Raw genomic sequence first — 23,590 nt, 5'->3', positions numbered from 1 at the left:
CAAAAAAAGTTTTACAGAGAATACACAAGGGAAAATCTATAAAAATCTTAAGAACAGCTAAGCCATGATTGATCATATATGAATTTGTATGGAAGCATCCTGAAGTAGTATAGATTTAAGTTTGTTGAAATCAAGACCCCGGTGGTCAAGTTAGGCCACAAGAGACGGTCAAGGTTTTACAAATGAATATATAGGGCGTATCCTAATATTCTTCTCAGGAACAGCAAAGTCATGATTGGTCATATTTGAACGGAAGCATTAGGTAGTGTAAATTGAAGTTTGTTGAGAGCATGACTCCGGAGCCAGGGCGGGGCCAAAATGGACAAGCAAAATTTTACTTTAAAATATATTGGAATATTTTTTTAAAATCTTTTTCTCAAGAACAGCAAAGCATTTATTTGTCAAATTTACATGTACATGAATATGGAAGCATACTCAGGTATTATAGATTTAGATTTGTTCAAATCAATGCCGGGCAACAATGGACAATCGATGTTTTACAGAGAATACACTGGGAAAAATCAATGAAAATCTTCTTCTTAAGAACAGCGAAGCCAAGATTGATCATATTTATATGGAAGTATCCTCAAGTAGTGTAGATTTAAGTTTGTTCAAATCATGACCCCGGGGCTAGGGCGGGACCGGAATGAACAAGCAATGTTAAATTAGAAATATAAGGGGAAAATTTTAAAATCTTTTTCTCAAGAGCAGCAAAGCGTTTAAAAAGACTTCAAAGGTGTGTTTAAGTAAAAAGTGATTATTTTGAAGAGGTGTAAATAAAATAAAAAAGAATCATGTTATTTTTTTTTATTGAAGAAGTCTCACTATTTCATGAATAGCCCTTGTATTTAAGATAATCATTAAACTTTGTCACCTGATGCATCTTTGGTTCTTAAAGTGTAATAACAAAAATTAATGCCATAATGACCTTATACATTATGGATTTTCAAGGCTTGATCTTCATACACACGATAATAAGATGCTTCAAATAAAGGTTTAAGGCTCCACAATTTATCAGATGATTATTTCAAGGCTCTTGTTTCTATACATTATGTACAGGGTTCAATACAAGATGCTCAAAAAGTTTTTAATTCTGATTGATGTCAAGCGATGAACCAGATGTCCTAGTCTGTAATTCCCCTTTCATTTCTTTAACTTGAGTTTTTAAATACCCAACTTCCTTTTCAACTTGCCTTCTCAAATTTCCAACTTCTGCTTGAACTTCCTTTCTCAATTTTCCAACATCTTTTTGCACACTTGATTGAATGTTTGTTTGTTGATTTTGTATATCTGTTATTGACAATTGCAATTGCAACAGTATTGCTTCTAAAGAAAGTTCAGACGAAGCATTATTCTGTTGTGATATTTGAGCACTTAAAGGATTTTCCGACGCTCTTGCTATGTTCTCAGAGGACAATAAAGGACCTGGCTTTAATATATGAGGGAGACGAAAAGAATCTAAAATCCTGGTCATTGGAGTAACAAAACAGGACCCTTTTGTGGTAGAACCAATAGCCATCCCAAGACAGCTCAGTGTCTTATCAGGGTTGATACAGAAGACAAAGGCTCCAGAATCACCGGGTTCAAAAAATGTTCCATGTGGAAGGCTTTGAATTTCAATTTGGTTGCACATAACAGCAATGGTATTGTCTGGCAAGTTTCCAGTATCGTCCACGAAGCGGATATGGACTCCATTGATGTAGAGATTTCCAATAGTGAATTTTGTTTTACTCCCATATTTTACGACACTGTCCGATTTATCTGGAATTCTGCTGCTTACTTTGTAAATAGGATCAGGGTCTGGTACATTTACAACTTCTCCAGTAAATCTTGGTGGTTTATTCGGGTCAAAACCTGGAATTGAAAAAAAAATTTTTGATTCTTCAGAAAATAATTTGGCAAAAGACAGAGGACATTTAACGTTTATATTTCTGAAGCAAAATTATTTTTAATACTCTCTTTATTTAACTTTATTATGTTAAAACATTGAAAATACTAACATAATTACAGTTTGATGGGATATCATTTCACTTTTTGCTGTGTTCTCAAATTTGAATATACATTGCACCAAATGGTTTAAAAACTTTTTTTTCGATTTGATTGCTTTTTTGCTTCATCAAAATAACATTCAGCTACTGAATGGCTTTGAACGAATATCCGTAACACTTTAAAACTTCTTTCTTATGAGAAAGAGATGACAATTTTAGTGTTTTCAAGGCCTCATTTCCGATATCATAATATTGAAAAAAAAATCCATAATTTTTAAAGATATGTGAAACTGTTCTCTTTATTCTTTGGAATGATACTTATTTAAATATGATCAAGATTTTACAGCAACTGCAATGGGGACAGATACATATATTTCTAGGCATCATCTAAATATTTAATTAATATCGTGTAAGTTTAAAATAGTAGAATTTGCAAAACAAACTAAAATCGTGACATTGAAAAATGAGAAGGAATCGGTTCAAACAGATTGTCAATAAGCAAATAGACAATTGAAAAACAATCAATAATTGCCATCCAAAATTTTGTGATCAAGCTTTAAATCTGGTGCCAAGATAGAATATAAAACATTCAAACAACTTACCTGCTGAATAAAGTTGATCAGTTACTGGAAATTCGAATTCGTTTACAGTTGGGTCAAGTTGAATCAAGGCGGCGTCAACTGAATTTTCATTGGATAAATATGGAAAACATTTATTCACAATACAACCACACACTTGAAATTTATGTTGACTTTTATCAAATACCTCTACTTCTAAATCAGTATCATTGTCAAGCACATATTTATCTATATAAGCATTCGATATTTTCAATTCATCTGATGAAAATACAACATGGGCACATGTTATTAAACCAACTGCATCATTTGACAAATCAACGAAACCCCCAATGCTTCCATTTCCTGGTGTGTTTATTCCTCTTGCACGACGAATATGTCCCCCAAAGTCTATAGATCTACCACTTCCAAAAGAACAATATCCCTCCTGCACATCTACATCAAATCCATTGATTTGTTTTGGAAACTCTTTTTCTCCAAACGGAATATATCCTTTATGTAGACACAATAGACTTATGCACGGTTTTCGGACAACCTTATGCTTTCCTTTTGAATATCCTGTTGATTTAAATGGGGATGCTGATATCAGAGTTAGGTTGGAATGCCTGATAAAAAGTTTTCTTGCTTCTCTTTCTGCAATAACAGGCAATTTTATCGCGGAAGAAGCCTCAGTAGAATTAAAGACAGTATATGCTTCATCAGATGGTTGTGTATAGTTATACAGCACCAGATTAACCCCCATGGCTTTCTCGGGGATTCCGTCTTTCATTTCTATAATTCCTTTGTATGACATCATCATCACAAGCCTACTTTTCAGCTTGCATTCGTAACAAAAAGATAGACTGATTGAATTTTGTTGAAGCCTTGGGCATTTTCTAAAAATCACGTATTTTGCTGCTTGCAAGAGAGTGTCCTTTACAACAGAATTTATCTTCTTCCCTTCAAAACGTTTTTGCAAATTGAAATCAACATTAAACATGTATGACTTCACTAGCTCTAAAACTAATATGTGGTTTTTGCTTTCAATGGCGTAATCCATGCAGCGATCAGTAATCAAAGAAATGATTTTGGGTTTGAACTCAATTATTGCTGCTTTGGTATATGCAGCAAATAAAGTGGATAAAATGGCTCGACATTTTGCAGATTGCGTTTTTTGTAAGACTTCATCACAGCCCATCATCCAGCTAAAAAAATCCTCAACATGGAATTCAGAAAATGGTACAAAATCTTTCATCTGCTTTTCGGCATTACTAAAATCCAGACCAGAACAGTCCAGATAATCAACTCTCTGAATGATGTTCTCATATTCAGTAGTCTTCGTCTGATCTTTGTGATATTGCTGAGGATAAGTTTGTTCAATATTTATAGAATCGATTAGTCTTTGGATTCTAATTCCAGCTTCTCCATTTTTTCTGAGCTGTTCAAGTGTTTTGTCGAAAGACGAGTTTACCTGAAGTGAGGTCTTTTCTTCAATATCTGCAATGAAATGATTAAACTCAATAAAATTTATTTCCTAGATTTGCCTTTAAATCACACAATGTTAATCTGATCGCAGATTGTTGTCCCATCCTACATCTATTCAATCTGCAATACCTGATGGTCACTGCTTCTTTGTTAAGTCACTAACCAAAAGGTTATTTAGGAGTCATACAAAATGTCTTTACTTAATTTATAATTGACTATCTTATCATTAATAATCCCTTTGAGGTGTAATTATTTAATCTCTGAATTCAATTAAGTTGCCTATTTATTTATTTTTGAGGTACGACAGGTGTGACAATAATTATCAATCTACCTGTCCATGTCATCTACTCTTTCATTGACATGACCATTTGAGTAAATCATATTAATTATTTAGATAAACTCAAAAGCAATCATATATGTATATGTAAAATGTTTAAAAAAATCAGTGTAAGCAAAAGTCAAGAGTTAACGATAGAGTTAGCAATAGTTAGGGACAGTAGCTAGCAGATCCAGCCATAGATGTGTATATAAAATGTACATATTTCTGTTATGAAAACTGGAAAAAACATTTGTATCTATGTCCAAAATCCTTGATGGTTTGATGTCAAGGACAGTAATCAAGCCTTATACGCAGCATTGTTAAGGCTGAAAAAAGGAGGCGGGGCCTAATATATACGGGTAAATTTTACTGTGACGTCACACAAATATATGACTTTTATGTATTCCTCATAATACCAAAAAATGAAATAATTTGCAACTTTAAACTGTATTAACATAATAAACAACAAACAAGAGACCCACGGGCCTTATAGGTCACCTGAGTATCATGTAACAACTTTCCAGCGATTGTATTTGGCTCGTGTTTTAATCCAAAAGCCATGAAATTCACAAATTTTGAAGAAGGCACCATTGCTTATCAAAGGGCAGATTTCAAAGCATTAATTTATTTTTAGTCAAAGTACCCCCCTGGTACCCCTGACCCAGCGTCCCTGAAAGTATCTATTTTGAAAGAGGCACCTTTCTTCATTATAAAGCCAGCATTTTTTTTTTTGTTTAGGTTTAGTTTTGAACATGAGAATAAAAAAGTCCCAAAGGAGAAGGAAATCAAAATTTTTTTTTGATAAATCAATTATTAACATTTGTACATTCTTTTTTTTATGCTATTATAATAGGCTCCTTACCACTGGACACATAATGCTTACAAATAGGAAAGTAAAACATTGCTTATTTCATCATCTGCCAGTTTGGGCCAGTTATATAAATTTCGTGATGTTGGTCAAAATATATTTTAAAAAATCAATTCTTTAAAAGTCTTTCAATATATCTTCATTTTTTTAATATGTGTTAGGTGAATGTGTAGACATTGTTCTAAAATTTAATCCTATCATAAAACAGACAGGGGGTGTAGGGTGAACATTTTTTCAATCAAGTGTAAAATAATTTTTCTGGCTGATACAAATGATACTACATGCCTGTATATATTTGTATATTCTTGCCTTAACAATTTCTTCCTCAAATGGACTGAACTTCTCCCATAGTTTTATTCATTACATCTGATGCATAAGCAACCCTTTTCTGAAGAATGATGCTTAGACTGTAAGCTATAACAGAGACCGAAACAATGTTGCTGCCCGCTGGCAATATGCAACAGCTACCACGGGCAGTTTAAAACCTGGGGGAGGAAAATAATTTACAGACAGATACTTTTGAAACGAATACATAATTATCTCACCAGCATGTCATTGTGCAACAAAGTCGTCAGCATTTTATTTGTTCTTTGAACAGGTGAAACTTTTTGAATGGCACTCGTATCGATGAATTTTACATTAAACCAAGCTATCTTTCAGATCTCGCTTTATTTACCAGCCGCTTCATCTTAAAACCGGAAGTGCGAGTTCGTAAATGTGAAATCTCGATCCCGACCCAAATTTGACATCGAAAAGAAAAAAATTGTTTTATTTTTTTCTGAACATTCAAAACCTTGAGCGTAGGGTTTGTAAAACTGAAAATAAAATAAATCCTGGCCTTAAATATGTAATTAGATCATTAGCATATTAACCAGGATGTTCAAAGAATTCATGCATTTCACTATATAATCATTAGAGCCCCACCCTAAAACAAGAACCCCTGACCCTGGGGCCATAAAATTCACAATTTTGGTAGAGGCACTCTTGCTCATCATAACTATGTACTTAGTTAGTTTATTTAATACCCAGGAGCAGAGGAGAAGATTTTCAAAGAATTCATGTATTTTCACTATATATAATCAATAGAGCCCCGCCCTAACACCAGAACCCCTGACCCTGGGGCCATAAAATTCATAATTTTGGTAGAGGCACTCTTGCTCATCATAACTATGTACTTAGTTGGTTTATTTGATACCCAGGAGCAGAGAAGAAGATTTTCAAAGAAATAATGCATTTTCACTACCTACTTATTAAGCCCCCAGCACTAGAACCCCTGACCCCAGGGCCATGAATTTTACAATTTTGGTAGAGGACTCATTGCTGATTACAATCATGCAAACAGTTTGACTGCTTGATGTCCAGGAGTAAAGAAGAAGATTTTTAAAGATTGCATTAATTTTCGTGGTTTTGGCCCCACCCCTCAGGCCCCAGGGGGGTAGGGATCATGAAATTCACAATTTTTGTTTCCCTTTACCCATAGATGCTTTGTGCCAAATTTGGTTGAAATTGGTTCAGTGGTTGCAGAGAAGAAGCTGAAAATGTTCAAATGTTAACGCACGACGCACGACGGACGACGGACGACGACGGACAAAAACAGATAGCAATAGGTCACCTGAGTTTACTCAGGTGACCTAAAAACTTATCAATGCATTAAAAAAGTTGCTAGTTAAATCCCATACAGCTGGTTATAAACAAATCACTGATCTCTATGAACTTGTCAATCATGACGTTATTTTGGAATAAAATGACGTATTTCATGAACTGTGAGAGGCAGATTTAGGAATTTATTAACAATGACAAATGCCTTTTATTATAAAACAGAATACAGTGAAACATGACTAATCTGACATGCACTGGGAGACAAATTTGTGTCGGAATAGACAGGGTGTCGGATTGCAGTGTTAAAACCAAGGAAAATACTTAAATGGGAATGACGTCAGAATTCACAGTTTGTCGGATTATTCAGGTGTCGGATAAGACAAGTTTCACTGTATTATTTACATGTTTTAAATAGACTATTTTTACGAATGTATATCCTTTGTTTAGTGCGACTATTCATTACGAGAGACGTTCAATAAATAATGTCATTAGCTCGATGACATACAACATAGTAGTCATATGACATAAAGCTTGTCTTTCTCTCATTATTAAATCTTTAATGAATTGATAACAGTTTGTTTGACCACTTTTCATCGTATTATTTCATCGTGGGAAGCTGGAAAACAAGGGCTATTCGAGACACTGCATTAAAAATGAATGGTCAAGAATCCGTAAACTAATGTAAATTTAAACGCTTCACTTAAGTAGCTGTAAAACTTGTTAATATCCCAAAAATGTATTAATTGAAATATGTGAAATTTACAGCAACCAATGCCTGTTTTATAGACAGATGAACACGTAGATTTCAATAAACAAAAATTATATTATGGGCATCAAAAATGGTAACCGTCCTTGGCAACAATAACTTACAACAACCGATGTAAATTTGCGAAATTTCAACAAATTATCACTGATTATGTTTTATTTACTTTAAGACAGTGCCCAGACACATAGCAAAATTGATCAAAATCATTTTGGGGATAGTTCATACTGTTTTAAAGAAACATTTTACAGTAAAAAAGTTTAATAGTCAAAAGTGAAACCGACAGTGTGTAGGAATATCCAAACAATTATTTTAAAAAATCAAAAAATGTACTTATCCACGTTTGTTTGAAATTCTAACAGATAATGAAACTTGAATCCACTTTGCTTTAAGCCCTCAAAACGAATTTACAGTAAGATGCACTTGACAAAACTGCAAAGGCCTAAGAAGAGCAAAGAATTGCAAGAGCATAAAACAGTTTTAATTTGCAATTTTCTTAAATATTAACTGTCTTGTTGTTCAAATTCATATTCCGGGAGGAAGTTCAATTTCTGGAGGAGTCTACAAAACACTTTTTTGCAAAAAATGAAAGGTTTAAGAGAGGAAGGAAACAGAAAGAGGAATTCACTACATTAAATGTCTTCATGACGGCGTCCAAATCCTCAGGCCATGAAGAGTAAAGGAGTTTTGGGGATAAACAGAAAAGTTAATGTTTTGTCACACCAACAAAATTTGCCAGATGTTTCAACCTTTGCTTTGTTTCATTTCCTAAACTTAGAAAAACATCTATCAGAAAGAAAAAAACAAGTACAGCAAATCATAGGATCTGCCATATTTCAGTATACGAAGGGTCACACTCAAAAATGTGTTCAAAAAACAATTAGAAATTGAATGAAAATGTTACGGATATGCGTTTTAATTGTGAAAGAGAATATTTTAGTTAAATCACTAAGACTTAGTCATATAAAAGTGTTTTTGTTTCTTTCCGAGCCCCAATGACATTATTATTGAACGCCCCTCGTAACATTCGAGAGAATGTATTTAAATAATGTTGTCGTGTTTTTATGTTTAGGTTAGATATATTGTACATCGATGTGCCTCATTAAATCGTTCTTTCGCAAAGGCATACACTCAATAAATATTAACCATTTTTTGAATATAATTAAAGGATATGTTCCTTAACTTGAAAAGTGCTGCTGCTTTCTTTAAAGCGAGAGCAGAACTTTATAAGTATACAGAGACAATTGATAGCTTTAATTTTTATTATTAAATAAAGTAAGCCCTTGCAATATTGAAATTTGTTAATAACCAACATTCAGTACACGTACTATGCATTCATTCGATGGGACCAAACTTCATACAGTAGAGAGCAGGTTATACGATGCTATTTTCATTAGTATTTAAGTTCTGTGATAATAAAACAGCTGAATAAACATAAATTCAGTTTTAAAAACAATTCCCGTTTTTGCACTTCTAATTCCGTTGATTTCTCATAGTGAGCCTTAACAGTGCTGATAGTTACTGCGTGACAAAGTGTTGAAGGGTGCACTACTCATTCCGGACGGACCCCTACCCTCCCCGACTGGCGGTCACAATGTGGTGGAGAAGAATCTGGGTGTATCTCTTATCTGTAGCTTGCGAGTCAAATACTGACTGACGTTTTTCATACCAATTGTTAGTCCATTATTTATACACTGAATTGACGACGGATTTTTTCCGTTATTTCCTGATCATGACAACGAGCACACGGCGGGTGTGACCGGTCGGCAGGGGATGCTCGCTCCTCCATGGCACCTGATCCCACCTCTGATGTTTCGGAGGTCCGTGTTTACTCTGCTCTTATTATGTATATTGTTTAATGGACTTTGAGATTGAATACTGTTCGTTATCTCCATATCCTTCCCAAGACGTTAGGCAGAACCCAAGAAGAGGAAGGCCAACTCCTTACACGACAGTTGATGTTGAATAGTCACTAGCTTTTGTACACTTTTAGGAACCATTTCTTTATGCTTGTGACACCATGTGATGTATGTATGATATAGTACTTATGTGATTAAATAGCCAAAGGTGTATAGTCTTTCATCATAAAAACCCATTTTATTAATCTCGGTAGATCTCGTGTGTTTGAACGTCTTCTTCATCCTATTATCTTAGGTATTGACTTCTTAAAATAAAACCATGCTAGACTAGATTTAGAAAATAAAACAATGACCTTGCATAGGGAAATTATTGAAACAGAAATATTAAAAAGTCACAATGTTGAAGAAAGTAAGAGTTTAGGTAGAGCAAAATCAATACAAGTTACACATATTCCTCCATTCTCGGAGCATAAAACACCAGTCAAATATCACAAGAAGGATATGGAGATAACGAACAGTATTCCAATTTCAAAGTCCATAAACCAATACAAAATAGGAGCAGGGCAAACACGAAACATCTCAATAAATGAAATAATCCTCCAGGGACTGAAGATCTCATTGAGTGAAATATTCTTTTAAGCAACTTTTAATCTTAATGAGTGAAATAATCCTTCAAGGGACGTTAACGGGGCCCAATCTACTAGCAGTTGAAAATTATGAAAGCAAATTGATAAAAAAAAATTCATTCTTGAAAACATATTTGCATGTATTGTGCTAAGGAAAATTAGAATGAAATTTCGTTAACTTGCCTTTATTGTAGTGAAATGGGGACACTTTCAAGATAAGGATCATTTTTTCGTGTTTTTATACACAATTGTACGGAAGCCCATTTAAGACCTATTAAAAAAATTTTTGAATTCGTTATAACGATTTTTAGAATTCGTTATAACGAGTTTAATTTGTTATAACAGAATTACTGAATTCGTAATAACGAATTTAACATGTTTAATTTGTTATTACAGATTTATGGAATTCGTTATGACGAATTTAATCTGTTATTACAGATGTTTAGAATTCGTTATAATGAATTTAATTTGTTATAACAGATTCATTGAATTCGTTATAACGAATTTAATCTGTTATTACAGATTTGTTGAATTCGTTATAACGAATTTAATATGTTATTACATATTTGTTGAATTCGTTATAACGAAATTCTTGAATTGGTTATAACAAATTCAACAAATCTGTAATTACAGATTAAATTCGTTATAATGAATTCAACGAATCTGTAATAACAGATTAAATTCGTTATAACGATTTCAATGAATCTGTTATAACAAATCAAATTTATAACGTTATAACGAATTCTAAAAATATGTTATAACAAATTAAATTCGTTAAAACGAATTCTAACAAGAGGCCCACGGGCCTTATAGGTCACCTGAGTATTGTGCAACAACTTTCAAACAATTAAATTTGGTTCGTGTTTAAACCGGAGGCCATGAAATTCACAGTTTACAATTTTGAAAGAGGCACCATTGCTTATCATAATTATTAACTTAGCATGCTTACTCTATTTACTTAATACCCAGAGGTAGATCAGAGTAACAAAGAGAAAATGCACTTCCACTTTATAACCAGTTGTGCACCTCACCCCAAAGGAACCACTGACCCAGGGCCATATATTTCAAAATTTTGCAAATTTTATCATAAAATGGTTGATTAATACCAAAGAGCAGATTTCAAAGCATTAATTTATTTTCAGGCTATGTAACCACCCCCCCCCCTTTGACCCTGGAGGCATTAAAAACCACTTTGCTAGATGCACCTTTCTTCATCATAAATATATATATACTTGGATCATTGGCTTAAAACCCAGAAGCAAAGAAAAATATTTACAAAGAATAGATGTATTTTTACTATATAATCAATAGAGCCTCGCCCTAACACCAGAACCCCTGACCCTGGGGCCATAAAATTCACAAATCTGGAAGAGGCACTCTTGCTCATCATAACTATGTGCTTATTTAGTGTATTTAATACCCAGGAGCAGAGAAGAAGATTTTCAAAGAAATAATGCATTTTCACTATATAATCTATAGAGCCCCGCCTTAACACCAGAACCCCTGACCCTGGGGCCATAAAATTCACAAATCTGGAAGAGGCACTCTTGCTCATCATAACTATGTGCTTAGTTAGTATATTTAATACCCAGGAGCAGAGTAGAAGATTTTCAAAGAAATAATGCATTTTCACTATATTATCTATAGAGCCCCGCCCTAACACCAGAACCCCTGACCCTGGGGCCATAAAATTCACAAATCTGGAAGAGGCACTCTTGCTCATCATAACTATGTGCTTAGTTAGTTTATCTAATACCCAGGAGCAGAGAAGAAGATTTTCAAAGAAATAATGCATTTTCACTATATAATCTATAAAGCCCCGCCCTAACACCAGAACCCCTGACCCTGGGGCCATAAAATTCACAAATCTGGAAGAGGCACTCTTGCTCATCATAACTATGTGCTTAATTTGTTTATTAAATACCCAGGAGCAGAGAAGAAGATTTTCAAAGAAATAATGCATTTTCACTGTATAATCTATAGAGCCCCGCCCTAACACCAGAACCCCTGAACCCTGGGGCCATGAAATTCACAAATCTGGAAGAGGCACTCTTGCTCATCATAACTATGTGCTTAGTTAGTGCATTTAATACCCAGGAGCAGAGAAGAAGATTTTCAAAGAAATAATGCAATTTCACTTTATAATCTATAGAGCCCCACCCTAGCACTAGAACCCCTGACCCTGCGGCCATGAATTTCACAATTTTGGTAGAGGACTCAATGCTCATTACATTCATGCCAATAGTTTGCCTGCTTGATGTCCAGGAGTAAAGAAGAAGATTTTTAAAGATTTCATTAATTTTAGTGGTTTTGGCCCCACCCCTCAGGCCCCAGGGGGCGGGGACCATGAAATTCACAATTTGTGTTCCCCTCCACCCATAGATGCTGTATACCAAATTTGGTTGAAATTGATTCAGTGGTTTCAGAGAAGAAGCTGAAAATGTTCAAATGTTAACACACGATGCACGACACATGACGCACGACGACGGACGAAAACGGATAGCAATAGGTCACCTGAGTTACTCAGGTGACCTAAAAATCTGTTATAACAAATTAAATTCCTTATAATGAATTCTAAAAATCGTTATAACGAATTCAAAAATATTTTTGGTAGGTCCTAAATGGGCTTCCGTACAATTGCATACAAAACACCATAAACAAAGAAATCGACAAATTGAAATATATATATATATATATATATATATATATATATATATATATATATATATATATATATATATATATATATATATATATATATATATATATATATATATATATATATAGGGAGATGCGGAACGTGTATATATTTAGAAGAGGGGAATAAAATCCAACTTAAATCAGGAATGGAAATTCGAACCAACTCATCTATGAACTGCAAATCGGAAAACGTCATCTACTGTGCCATCTGTCCGACGTGTAAAGAATATTATATTGGACAAACGGGAAAACTAAATGCCAGGGTTCGTGTGCACAAACAACAAATTAAAGACTCTAGTGTGCGTAATACACCGTGTTGTGAACATTTCGCAAAATGTGGCAAAGGAATATTTAAGATTTTCCCTTTTTATAAACTTCCAAATGAAAACGAAAATTTACGTTTGGCAAAAGAAGACTATTTTATCAACCTCTTTAAACCCAAACTTAATCGCAAATGATACTATAGATATTTTATATTTTGAAATTTCATTTGTATAATGTGTGAAAGTGCAAGATTTGTATATTAACGATTACGCCAACTTAACGCTACCTACATCTATTATGACGTCACAATGAACTTTATGCTTTTGACGTTACCAGGTAACCTACCTGACATTTGTATAACTGCCTGAAGAGCCGAACATGGCGAAAATGCTTGCAGTAAATGTTTTGTGATATTTTTGGATTTTTACTTATATATATATATATATATATATATATATATATATATATATATATATATATATATATATATATATATATATATAGGTAAAATTAAAATAAAAAAAGCAACACAGATTAAAACGTTAGCGCTTTCATTACATCTTCAGACGTTTTACAAATGCATACTTTATCCTGACTGCAATGTCAGCAAAAGGCAGCCCTCAGAAGAATACTTTGTCCTTCCAAAATAACGAAATCTACAAAATCCGTGACAAAGTGTAAAGATCCGCGATGTGGCACATGTTCTGTTTTAAGAGAAGGAACATCATTTAATTTCAAAGGAAAAGATTTCTTTATTAATTCAGACATGACATGTGAGTCCAAAAATTTAATATATGTTATTACTTGCGGAGGATGCAACCAATTCTACATCGGTGAAACGGGGACCACATTGAGAGCCAGATTTCGCGTGCATAAACAGCATATTCAAGTTCCTGAGTACCGTAAGATCAAACTCAGCGAACACATTGATAGATGCGGACAAGGACAATTTAAAGTGTTCCCTTTTTATAAACTTTTTCAAGACAATATAACAGAAAGAAGAGATAAAAAGAAAAATTTCATTCAAAAATTTAATCCCAGTCTTTACAGTTTGATTTAATTTGATTTCTGATAAAACTTTCACACAGAGTGTCACCTTTCGATGTTCTCCGGCTAAGAGTATAAACACATGTCGGATTTGGTTTCAAAGGTGTGAACAAACTGCAAGCATTTAATTGCTTACTGTCAGATTCAATTATAGATAATGATTTTTAAAGTATTAATAGTTTTGTAAGACATTGCAGTCAGGATTAAGTATGCATTTGTAAAACGTCTGAAGATGTAATGAAAGCACTAACGTTTTAATCTGTGTTGCTTTTTTATTTTAATTTTACCTATATAAAAACCGGACACTGTGAAATTTTCAAATTTGGATATATATATATATATATATATATATATATATATATATATATATATATATATAGAAAGCACGGAGAAATTCACTTTTACAAGGATACTCACTTCCGCCCCAGCCCGGGGTTGAACTCTCGACCTACGGAATCTGTCTCCTAGCAGTGCAGAACAGCGCGTTAGACCGCTCGGCTATCTAGGCAAGATAACTTGCCTAGATAGCCGAGCGGTCTAACGCGCTGTTCTGCACTGCTAGGAGACAGGTTCCGTAGGTCGAGAGTTCAACCCCGGGCTGGGGCGGAAGTGAGTATCCTTGTAAAAGTGAATTTCTCTGTGCTTTCTATATTAATGTTTCTTCACTTAGGGCAGTTATATTAGTTTAAGAGTTGTTGTAATTTGTGCTTTATATATATATATATATATATATATATATATATATTATGAAATGTTTTCTTTTTCACATATATCATGCGATTTCCATTCCTCTTTTAATATATGAAAAGAAAATTGGAGGAAGCCTTCATTGTAGTGAGAAGGAGGAATACAAAGCACAAAACTAGGACTTATTTTACACTCTAGTACATATTTTATACCTCGTAGTGGGTTTACAAAACATCTACAAATGGTTGTTATACTACACTATATTAGTTTCTTAAGATTAAATTATTCTTACGTTATAAAATAATCTTATCTCCATCCTTTATTTTTCTAAACACCATATAATTACGTTGTTTTACGAGGAAAAAGGGGGGTGGGGTGTACATGTGTTCAATGTTAGAAAATTACAAATTTTACTAATAATTATATCATGTAATATATTGAAGAAAAAAATATTTGGGGTGGCATTTAAATAATTCATAGATTTATTATTTTTAAAAGTCAAGCTAAGCCATGCACATGTCTTCAATAAAAAAAAGGTTACCAGAAGTAAACACTTCAACATGTTCAAAGAGAAAGACTAAAATCATTTACTTTTGATTGCAGTGTTGTTTTTTAAACTCACAAATTGAAATTTAAAAAAGATAAAATTAATGAATCTGTACTTTTAAATTGATACCTCAAAATAAATTGTGTTCCAAAGTTCATAATGATTTTTTAAACTGTTACATGTAAGTAATAGAAATGCCAGAATGAGCGGGCTTTCAACATAAACAGTCAATAGAGCTACCACGTAGAAAGATTAGCGAAACATTTTAGCGCAATATGACATCTTTTTAACTGTGACGTTTTTGTATTCAATTGTGACGGCAGTCAAGTGTATTGTGACGTGCCTGAAACAACGCTGCGTGAAAACGTATGCGCAGATCAAGTAGATCGGGCCTCGTTAAACAAAAGATAACCACTCAATTTTGTATTGACATAAAACATGAGGTAATCAATAGCTATCCAAAATGAAGCATTCCATGGATAAAATGAGGCACTGCCATCCTTTTTAAATCCAAGACAAACGCCTGTGGTGGCTTGTAACCAACCTTTAATTGTTCTTGCAAAAAGATACAATAAGAATGACGGAAAATTTACGGTGAAGATAGATTTGTTGATATTATGTTTTATGGGTTGCATATTGAAATGGCAGCTTTCCAACTGCTGAGTAATTTGTTGAAAGGAAGCGGCTGGATGACAACATTAACCCAAGCAGAACTGCTGGGTCTTTCATAACAATTTCTAATCTTGCGCTAAAAAAGGCAAGATATCAGATTACTGCCTGCTGTTTGTATAACTTGATAAAAAGGCATGCCAAAATGCAAAGGAATTCGATAATTGCGATGAAATTGAAATAAATTACCTATTTTCCTTGGAGCTCAAAACAAGATTAAATGATTTCACAATTCAAATTTTGGCCAAGGACTCTTTTGAAATTCGTTGTCTTCTCTTATGTAAGGTCTTTCAGAGAATCAGATTTCAGGCCTTTACAAAGAATCTTTATCATATCCAATTCCATATTTTTGGCCCTTGGTCACATTAACTATGCTCAATGGCTACCATTTCACCTTCGGGTGAAAACAAAGCACCCGGACATTACCACTTATACGAGCCTGGTCTCGGATAAGTGAGTTAATTTCAGTAACCCTATGTCTCTCCATTACAGATATCTTAAGTACTTTCAGATATATATTATATTCACCCATAGTCACAACCTGTCATTCCGGATAATAATAAACCACAGAAACTTTAGTTCTTTCAACAAGACCAAACTCAAGCAAAGGAAGACACAGATGCATCACAACAGAGAGCTCTTTCACATCTACAAACTAAACTATCTATTAATAACTTGACTACATTTCCATAACTTAATCATCATTATAAGGCATATTCGAATATAACTTATAAGTTAATTAATTAAGACAAAATAAAATAGTAATATGAATATGAATGTTATCTTTCTTAGTCATGGGACTTTTACACACACAAACAAAAACAGAGATCCACTTTTGAAAGAGTCCCCTGTGTACATTTGTGGGATTCTTTCAATGAAGATAAAGGTTATCCATTTACTTTGTTAGACCCTTTTCGCAGTACAAAAATGCAAATAGGTTAAGGGCTTCAATTGGTACATCATCGGATGCGTAGCTTTAGGAAATCGATTATGACGTCACGGTAAAACTGTACAAATGGATCTCGACGAATAAATTCTAACTTACTTTTCATAAACTCTCATTTACAATCATTTCTTCTAATCAATGCCTAACTTATCTTGTCATCATAACTCTATTTGAAAGTAGAATCAAAGGCACCTTGATCTCGCTGTCCTGACTGAGATGACGTCATAGACTAGTTTGATACGCAGTTTCTCTGTGCTTGAGACGTTGATCAAGCTTATATTGAAGCTTGTCAATGTAAAAATTAGAATTATATAAGTGTGATCTGACTAAAAGAAAGTCATATTTCTAAATACATTAATGAAGGATAATACATATTTTACAGTATAATTAAATTAAAAGCGAATAGGTTTCATATAAAGTAACTGTAGCGCACATCTATACACAAACGTAAATTAATACAATTACAGGCACAACCCTTCGAATATCTCAAAAATTTTTCACACCAAAATATTTTCAAAATCTTATTTCATCTTAAAGCTATTGAAACATCAAATTTTGGGGCGGGTTTGAGGGACACGTCCTTCTACTTTCACACATTTTAATTTTATTCTTAATACTTATGAAAAGGGACAATCTTCTCTGTAGAATATATAAAAGGATTATTTTGAACGACAAAGAACAACAGCTGAAAATTAAAAACCAACATAAGTTCAATTGCACCCATGGATAAGACGGGGAAAATAGATATAAACTGTAGATTTAATAGCTAATACTTTTTGAACCATAGCACGTGAAGAACATCAATTAAGGGTAATTGATGTAAGTATTAATGGTAATTCAAACATACTTTCATCCCATATTCGAGATTCTTACGTTACTTTGTAAAATCTTTTAATTCCTTCAATGTGTCTTTGTTAAGATTACCTTAAATTATTACTTTGATATGCATTAGGCCCCTTGGGGATCCGTGTTAGAATAGGTCCTCAGTACCCCCTTGCTTGTCGTAAAAGGCGACTAAATGGGGCGATCCTTCGGATGAGACCGTATAAACCGAGACCTCGTGTCACAGCAGGTGTGGCACGATAAAGATCCCTCCCTGCTCAAAGGCCGTAAGTGCCGAGCGTAGGCCTAAATTTGCAGTCCTTCACCGGCAATGGTGACGTCTCCATATCAGTGAAATATTCTGGAGAGGGACGATAAACAGTATACAATCAAATCATTGATATGCATTAGCATATGATCACCGCTGAAAAACATGAAAAAGTGGTTATAAGAAAATTCATTTCTATGGCCAAACGTTCTGGCTTTATAAACATCAAGAACCTATATAAAATTCATTTCGTTGTTTACTTGCTAAACAATACTCGTAGATCACGTGACAAGGTAACCATAAATACATTCTGTCATACGCATTCTTTATCGACTCTCGCTATAACCTCGATACACATTAAATCGAGAATCACAAGCATGGAAACGGACCGACTTGAAGAAGAAGAAAATTTGTTACAGGAAAATATGGACGAAACAGATATGTCTACAGCAGATGCCGTTTCACTTTTTAACTCGTCATTAATTAAAGCTCTTATACGCCAAAAAGCTGAAATAGGGGGAAAATTACGAAAAGGCACGGAATCTTCAGCAAGTACTAATGTGAGTACAGTTCCAAAAATGGTTCAAATGTTGATACACGAGCTTGCCAACCTTCAAAATTTGAATTTAAACAAGAAGGAACTAAAATTCAATCTAACTTTAATTCTGACCGCATTATTAAGTCTGAGAATGAAGAAGATATTGAATCTGTTATTAAATCTGAGATTGCTACCATTAATCAGCGCAATAAGATACTTAAAATAGCAGAAAGCCATGGCTGGGATACGGTCTAGGAGTATTTGGACGACCTCTTGGCTGACAACGGTGAGGAGAGGATGCTACAAAATTGCGTTCAGTGGTCATAAGGGCATCCAGAAAGAGGACTTAACAAGCCTTACAGCAGAGGAGCTACGAGAGGAGGATTCAATCCCAGGGCCTTTTTTTCCGTGGCTTCAGCCAGAACTTAGGACAGAGAACCGACATGTACACTCAAAACACAGCGCAGAACGCCATTTAGTACAACGACGGGTTGTGTTTCTATTGCAAGAGGCCAGGGCACATCGCAAAATTCTGTCCATTCAAACCCATTCTCTCAAGAGGAAAACCGAACACTCCTGCAACAGCCACCAGTACCAGTGCAGAATAGCAACATAGAGACAGAACAAGTTGAGTATTTTGGCAAAAATTATGAATTCATGAATAAAGATAAAGTTGTAAAGAATAGATTGAAAAATAATGCACAATTTTGGGAAAATACATTAAATCAATTAGAGTTAGTTTTAAGTACAGTAAAGTATGGTTATGTTATACCTTTTATACAAGAGCTTACCTCCGTATGTCTTAAAAATAACAAATCAGCCTTTGACAACTCAGAGTTTGTAGAAAAAGCTATAAGAGAATTACTTGACAGCAAGTGTATTTCAGAGGTTTCAGAAAAGCCATATGTTGTCAATCCACTGACAGTATCGGCAAGTGATTCTAGAAAACAAAGACTAGTTTTAGATCTAAGGCATGTGAATGAATATGTCTTAAAAACAGAGAATAAAATTTGAGGGCGTTAAGGAAGCGAAACAATATGCTAAGAAGGGTTATTATATGTTCAAATTTGATTTACGTTCAGGATATCATCATGTTAACATACATTCAGAACATCAAAAATTTCTTGGTTTTTCATGGTATATGGACGGTGCCCACAGATATTTGGTTTTTACAGTTTTACCCTTCGGTTTATCTTCGGCCGGGCATATTTTCACAAAAATTGTACGAACATTAGTGAATCATTGGAGAGCTCAGAGTTTTCCGATTATTGTGTATCTAGACGATGGGTGGGCATGTGATACAAAAGAAAAATGCATACATAACATATTGCAGAATCTGTACATTCTACACTATTGCAAGCAGGTTTTCTTCCATTTATGAAAAATCTGTTTTTCTCCATCTCAGATATTGGACTGGTTGGGTTTTACATGGAATTTAGAATCTGGTGTTATCCAGGTGCCAAAAAGTAAGAGAGAAAAAATAGTAAGTAAAATGCAGTTTTAGACCTGAAGCGTACGACAGCACGAAATCTTGCATCAATTCTAGGTAAGATCATATCACTTATGCCAGCATTAGGGAATATCTGTCAATTGATGTCGAGAAAAATGTGTATGATGATTTGTCATAGGAGAACTTGGATGCATTTTATGAAATTTCTAACGATGCAAAGTCAGAATTAAAATTTTGGTATGAAAATTGTAAGACATTGCCAAATTTAGAATCCAATACAAGAAAATGAATATGTATTTGTCAGAGAGCAGTGCAGCATGAGCAGAAAAAATCATTAATTGTACGGTGATGAGGTGATACATGTATATTTAGACATATATATATGTAATCTAAGGTATTTGTAGAAAAAGTGGAAATGTAGTTTAATTACCGACATTAAAAAAAGGGTTAATTAAAAGATTTGCTTTTCTCATTTTAGAAAGGTACTTCTTGGACTGATGTTCATCAATTTGCAGAACTGAATAAAACGTTCGAAGGTAGAGGTCAGCATATCCTGAATATCGTTAAAAATAGCAAATCTACATCTACAAAAATAAGATCTAGAAGTATGAAGTATGAAGTGTATTTTAAAAAATTCAGAGAATGGTGTAATAAAAATAAGTGTTCTTATCTTCCAGCATCAGTGCCTTCCGTAGCAGTTTATTTAAGTGGTTTTGTTCAACAAAGTGTGTCTTTTTCTGTATTTTGTGCACATCTACAGCATCAAGTGGTTCCATGAGTTCAATTTAAAGAAAAATCCGTGTGATGATAAATTAATTCATATGATGACAAAAGGAGCAAAGAGAATGCTTGGAAAACCAACTACAGAAAAATAGCCTAGTATTACAGTAGAGCATTTATAACAAATTGTGAAAAAATTTGGTGCAGATCTTTCAAATCTATTCAATGTCAGGATTTGTGCAATGGTGTTATTGTGTTTTGCGGGTTTTCTGCGGTGAGCTTGCTAATTTAAGAATGTCAAATCTAAAATTTCACGATACGTATATAAGTTTGAATATTGAATGTGGAAAGACAGACGTTTACAGAAGAGGCAACAACGTTATTGTTTCAAAGACAGGCTCGTCAACTTGTCCAGTGAAATGGCTTTTAAACTATATTGACTTGGCAAGTTTGGGTTTTGTCGTTTGATTCTGATGAATTCGTTTTTAGATCTATTTTAAATCACAAGGAAAGTACAAGTTAGTTTCACAAAATCGTGCATTGTCGTATACCAGATCCAGTGAAAATTTTCTAGAAGCATTATCACAGATTGGCGCGGACAGTAAAGGATTTTGTCTACACAGTTTGAGGAGTGGGGGCGCCACTGCGGCATCTAACAACTGTGTGTCCGACAGGTTGATTAAAGAGCACGGCAGATGGCGTACAGATTTTGCGAAAGACGGATATATCAAGGATAATGTTAAAGCACAAACTTCTGTTTCTCTAAATTTGGGAATATAAGAAAACAGACTTATTAATGTATTTAGTGTAAATGTATATGATTAAAATAAATAAATAATCATAAACTTCATAAAACATGAACTGCCCTTTGTCTCGAGGTTATAGCGAGTAGCACTCCTAAAATGGTCTTTCTTGTTATTACTTAGAATAGAATTAATTTATATTCGGACGAACAAAGTGAGGGAGAATATAAATAAAATTCATTTCATTGTTTAATTGCTAAAAATACTCATAGATCACGCGACTAGGTAACTAAAAATACATTCGGTCATATGCATTCTTTATCGACTCTCGCTATAACCTCGATACACGTATATTCACGCAAAATAATAAAATTTCAGGAAAAAGATTTATTGTTTGTTGAAATACCGATTTATGCATGTTTAGTTAACTGAAGTATATGTGTAAATAAATAAAATATCATAAATTTGATTGTCAATTGATTAAAGATTATAGCGAGTAGCACTCCTAAAATGGTCTTTCTTGTTATTACTTAGCATAGAATTAATTTATATTCGGACGAACAAAGTGAGGGAGAATATAAGACTAGAAATCATCTGGAGACATAATTGAATTTCCTCCAATAATTAGTAAAACTACATAACAAAGCAGTGTGAAAGAGACACTGCAGAGTCTGATGATGTCAGAGAAAAATAACTAAACCTAAAAGAGCAGATACAGTCAGCGACTATTGGACATGACAGAACATACCTTTAAAACCTATTTTGTTCTCTTTATTCTTCTTTTCCTGCTTTTTTTCATCCTTAGCAGCAAGACCTAGGCTTTGTGCGATGGGCAATCCCTCGGGAAGTCCCTCTACTTTGTGTTTGGTACTAGACATGAGCTTCCCGATAGAACTCCCGTCCTTTTTAAGCTCGTACAAACCCTGACCAAACGGGGGATCACTCCCATACCCTCCACGCTGATATATCTTTTTCTCAATTTTTACATATTCCCTTCTAGTGCTGCCAATGTAAGGGGAAAAACTGCTATGCTTAGGAAAATTAATCTGTTCATCAACATCCCGTAGAGAAGATCTCGATCTTTCTTTATATGCCCTCTGACTTTTTTCAAAAGAGAAAGGTGAAGAACTTATGTTTTCGTAATCATCACAAAATTCGCGGGTCATTGGTATGTAATAGTTTTGATGACGCCTTCGGTCACTCCTGGCGTACAGCCTCTGGTGAAGATCTCGGGAATCAGAGTCACTGTCGATATCAGTTTCAAAGCCATCGTCATCAATAGGAACCGTTCGGCGAGAATACGTCCCCATCTGAACTCCCTGAAATGTTGATTCTCTTTCACTGCCCTTACCATTCCGAGGCAATTTAATGTAATTTTCATCGGAATCAATTTCAGAAGCTTTATCATAGTCTAGATGATATGATGTTGTTGGTGTGATTTTGACGGTAGACGACAAATAGTCAAAACACCCTCGCTTATCACATTCGCTATCCTCTTCCTTAGAATAGCTTCCGGCAAAAGGACGGGCCTGAATCCTGACTATGTCATCAACACTGTCCTTACTCGATGCCCTGTCCTCTGTTTCAGACATTCCTGTGGCAGTCACTTCAATGGACAGTTTGTCCCTGTTCTTTGCCAGATTAAAACTATAGGCTCTTTAGTGCACTGAATTCATCGTCTAGATCCTCAGCTTTTACACATGCTCTGTTTCATCGACTCCTGTCTAAAAAAAAAACATAAAAGATGAAAACATTGTGGTAACTTATTCACTTCAATAAGTATAAAAACTTAATATTGGGTGAAAACATTTTTTCGATGTCATTCTTTAATTTTTACAGTCTCATATTTTAATCAAAGTACTCAGAAGTACAGAGAGCCGGGTTTATTTACAGAGTAGAATGGATTTCTTACATGAATCACGTTTATGTTCTGATGAAAAAATTATTTTAAAACTGTCAATATAAATGATAAGACACTGACAGTGAGTTTTTCCATCCTAATACCACGGTCCGATTTTGTCAGAATCAGAATTAATCTGGTACCGCAGCTGAATGTACAGAAAGCCGGGGAGTAGAATGGATTACTTACATGAATCACGTTTATGTTCTGATGAAAAAATTATTTTAA

At 34.2% G+C, this 23,590-nt stretch overlaps 1 protein-coding gene across 1 annotated transcript; it reads right to left on the bottom strand.

The window, feature by feature from the left end:
- Window positions 1–1,087: 1,087 nt before the first annotated feature.
- On the bottom strand, window positions 1,088–23,135 carry LOC134235336 (uncharacterized). Its single transcript, XM_062717466.1, has 3 exons — window positions 22,211–23,135; window positions 2,591–4,039; window positions 1,088–1,854 (listed from the first exon to the last, which is right to left on the bottom strand). Exons 1-3 carry the CDS (start codon window positions 23,052–23,054, stop codon window positions 1,088–1,090), a joined length of 3,060 nt encoding a protein of 1,019 aa, XP_062573450.1. The 5' UTR covers window positions 23,055–23,135.
- Window positions 23,136–23,590: the final 455 nt, after the last annotated feature.

The sequence above is a fragment of the Saccostrea cucullata genome, unplaced genomic scaffold (genome assembly GCF_032062105.1).
Source record: "Saccostrea cucullata isolate Sc308-1 unplaced genomic scaffold, CSIRO_AGI_Scuc_v1 ctg3170, whole genome shotgun sequence".
Taxonomy (NCBI): Eukaryota; Metazoa; Mollusca; class Bivalvia; order Ostreida; family Ostreidae; genus Saccostrea; species Saccostrea cuccullata.
This window is presented reverse-complemented; position numbering and strand designations above follow the sequence as displayed.

Bases quoted from the DNA above. Each gene is read 5' to 3' on its own strand.
- LOC134235336 (XM_062717466.1), bottom strand. From the start codon at position 23,054: ATGTCTGAAACAGAGGACAGGGCATCGAGTAAGGACAGTGTTGATGAC. The intron at 4,040-22,210 runs GTATGTTCTGTC...ATTTCATTGCAG, and splicing joins GAACAAAATAGGTTTTAAAG to ATATTGAAGAAAAGACCTCA. The intron at 1,855-2,590 runs GTAAGTTGTTTG...TTTCAATTCCAG, and splicing joins TGATCAACTTTATTCAGCAG to GTTTTGACCCGAATAAACCA.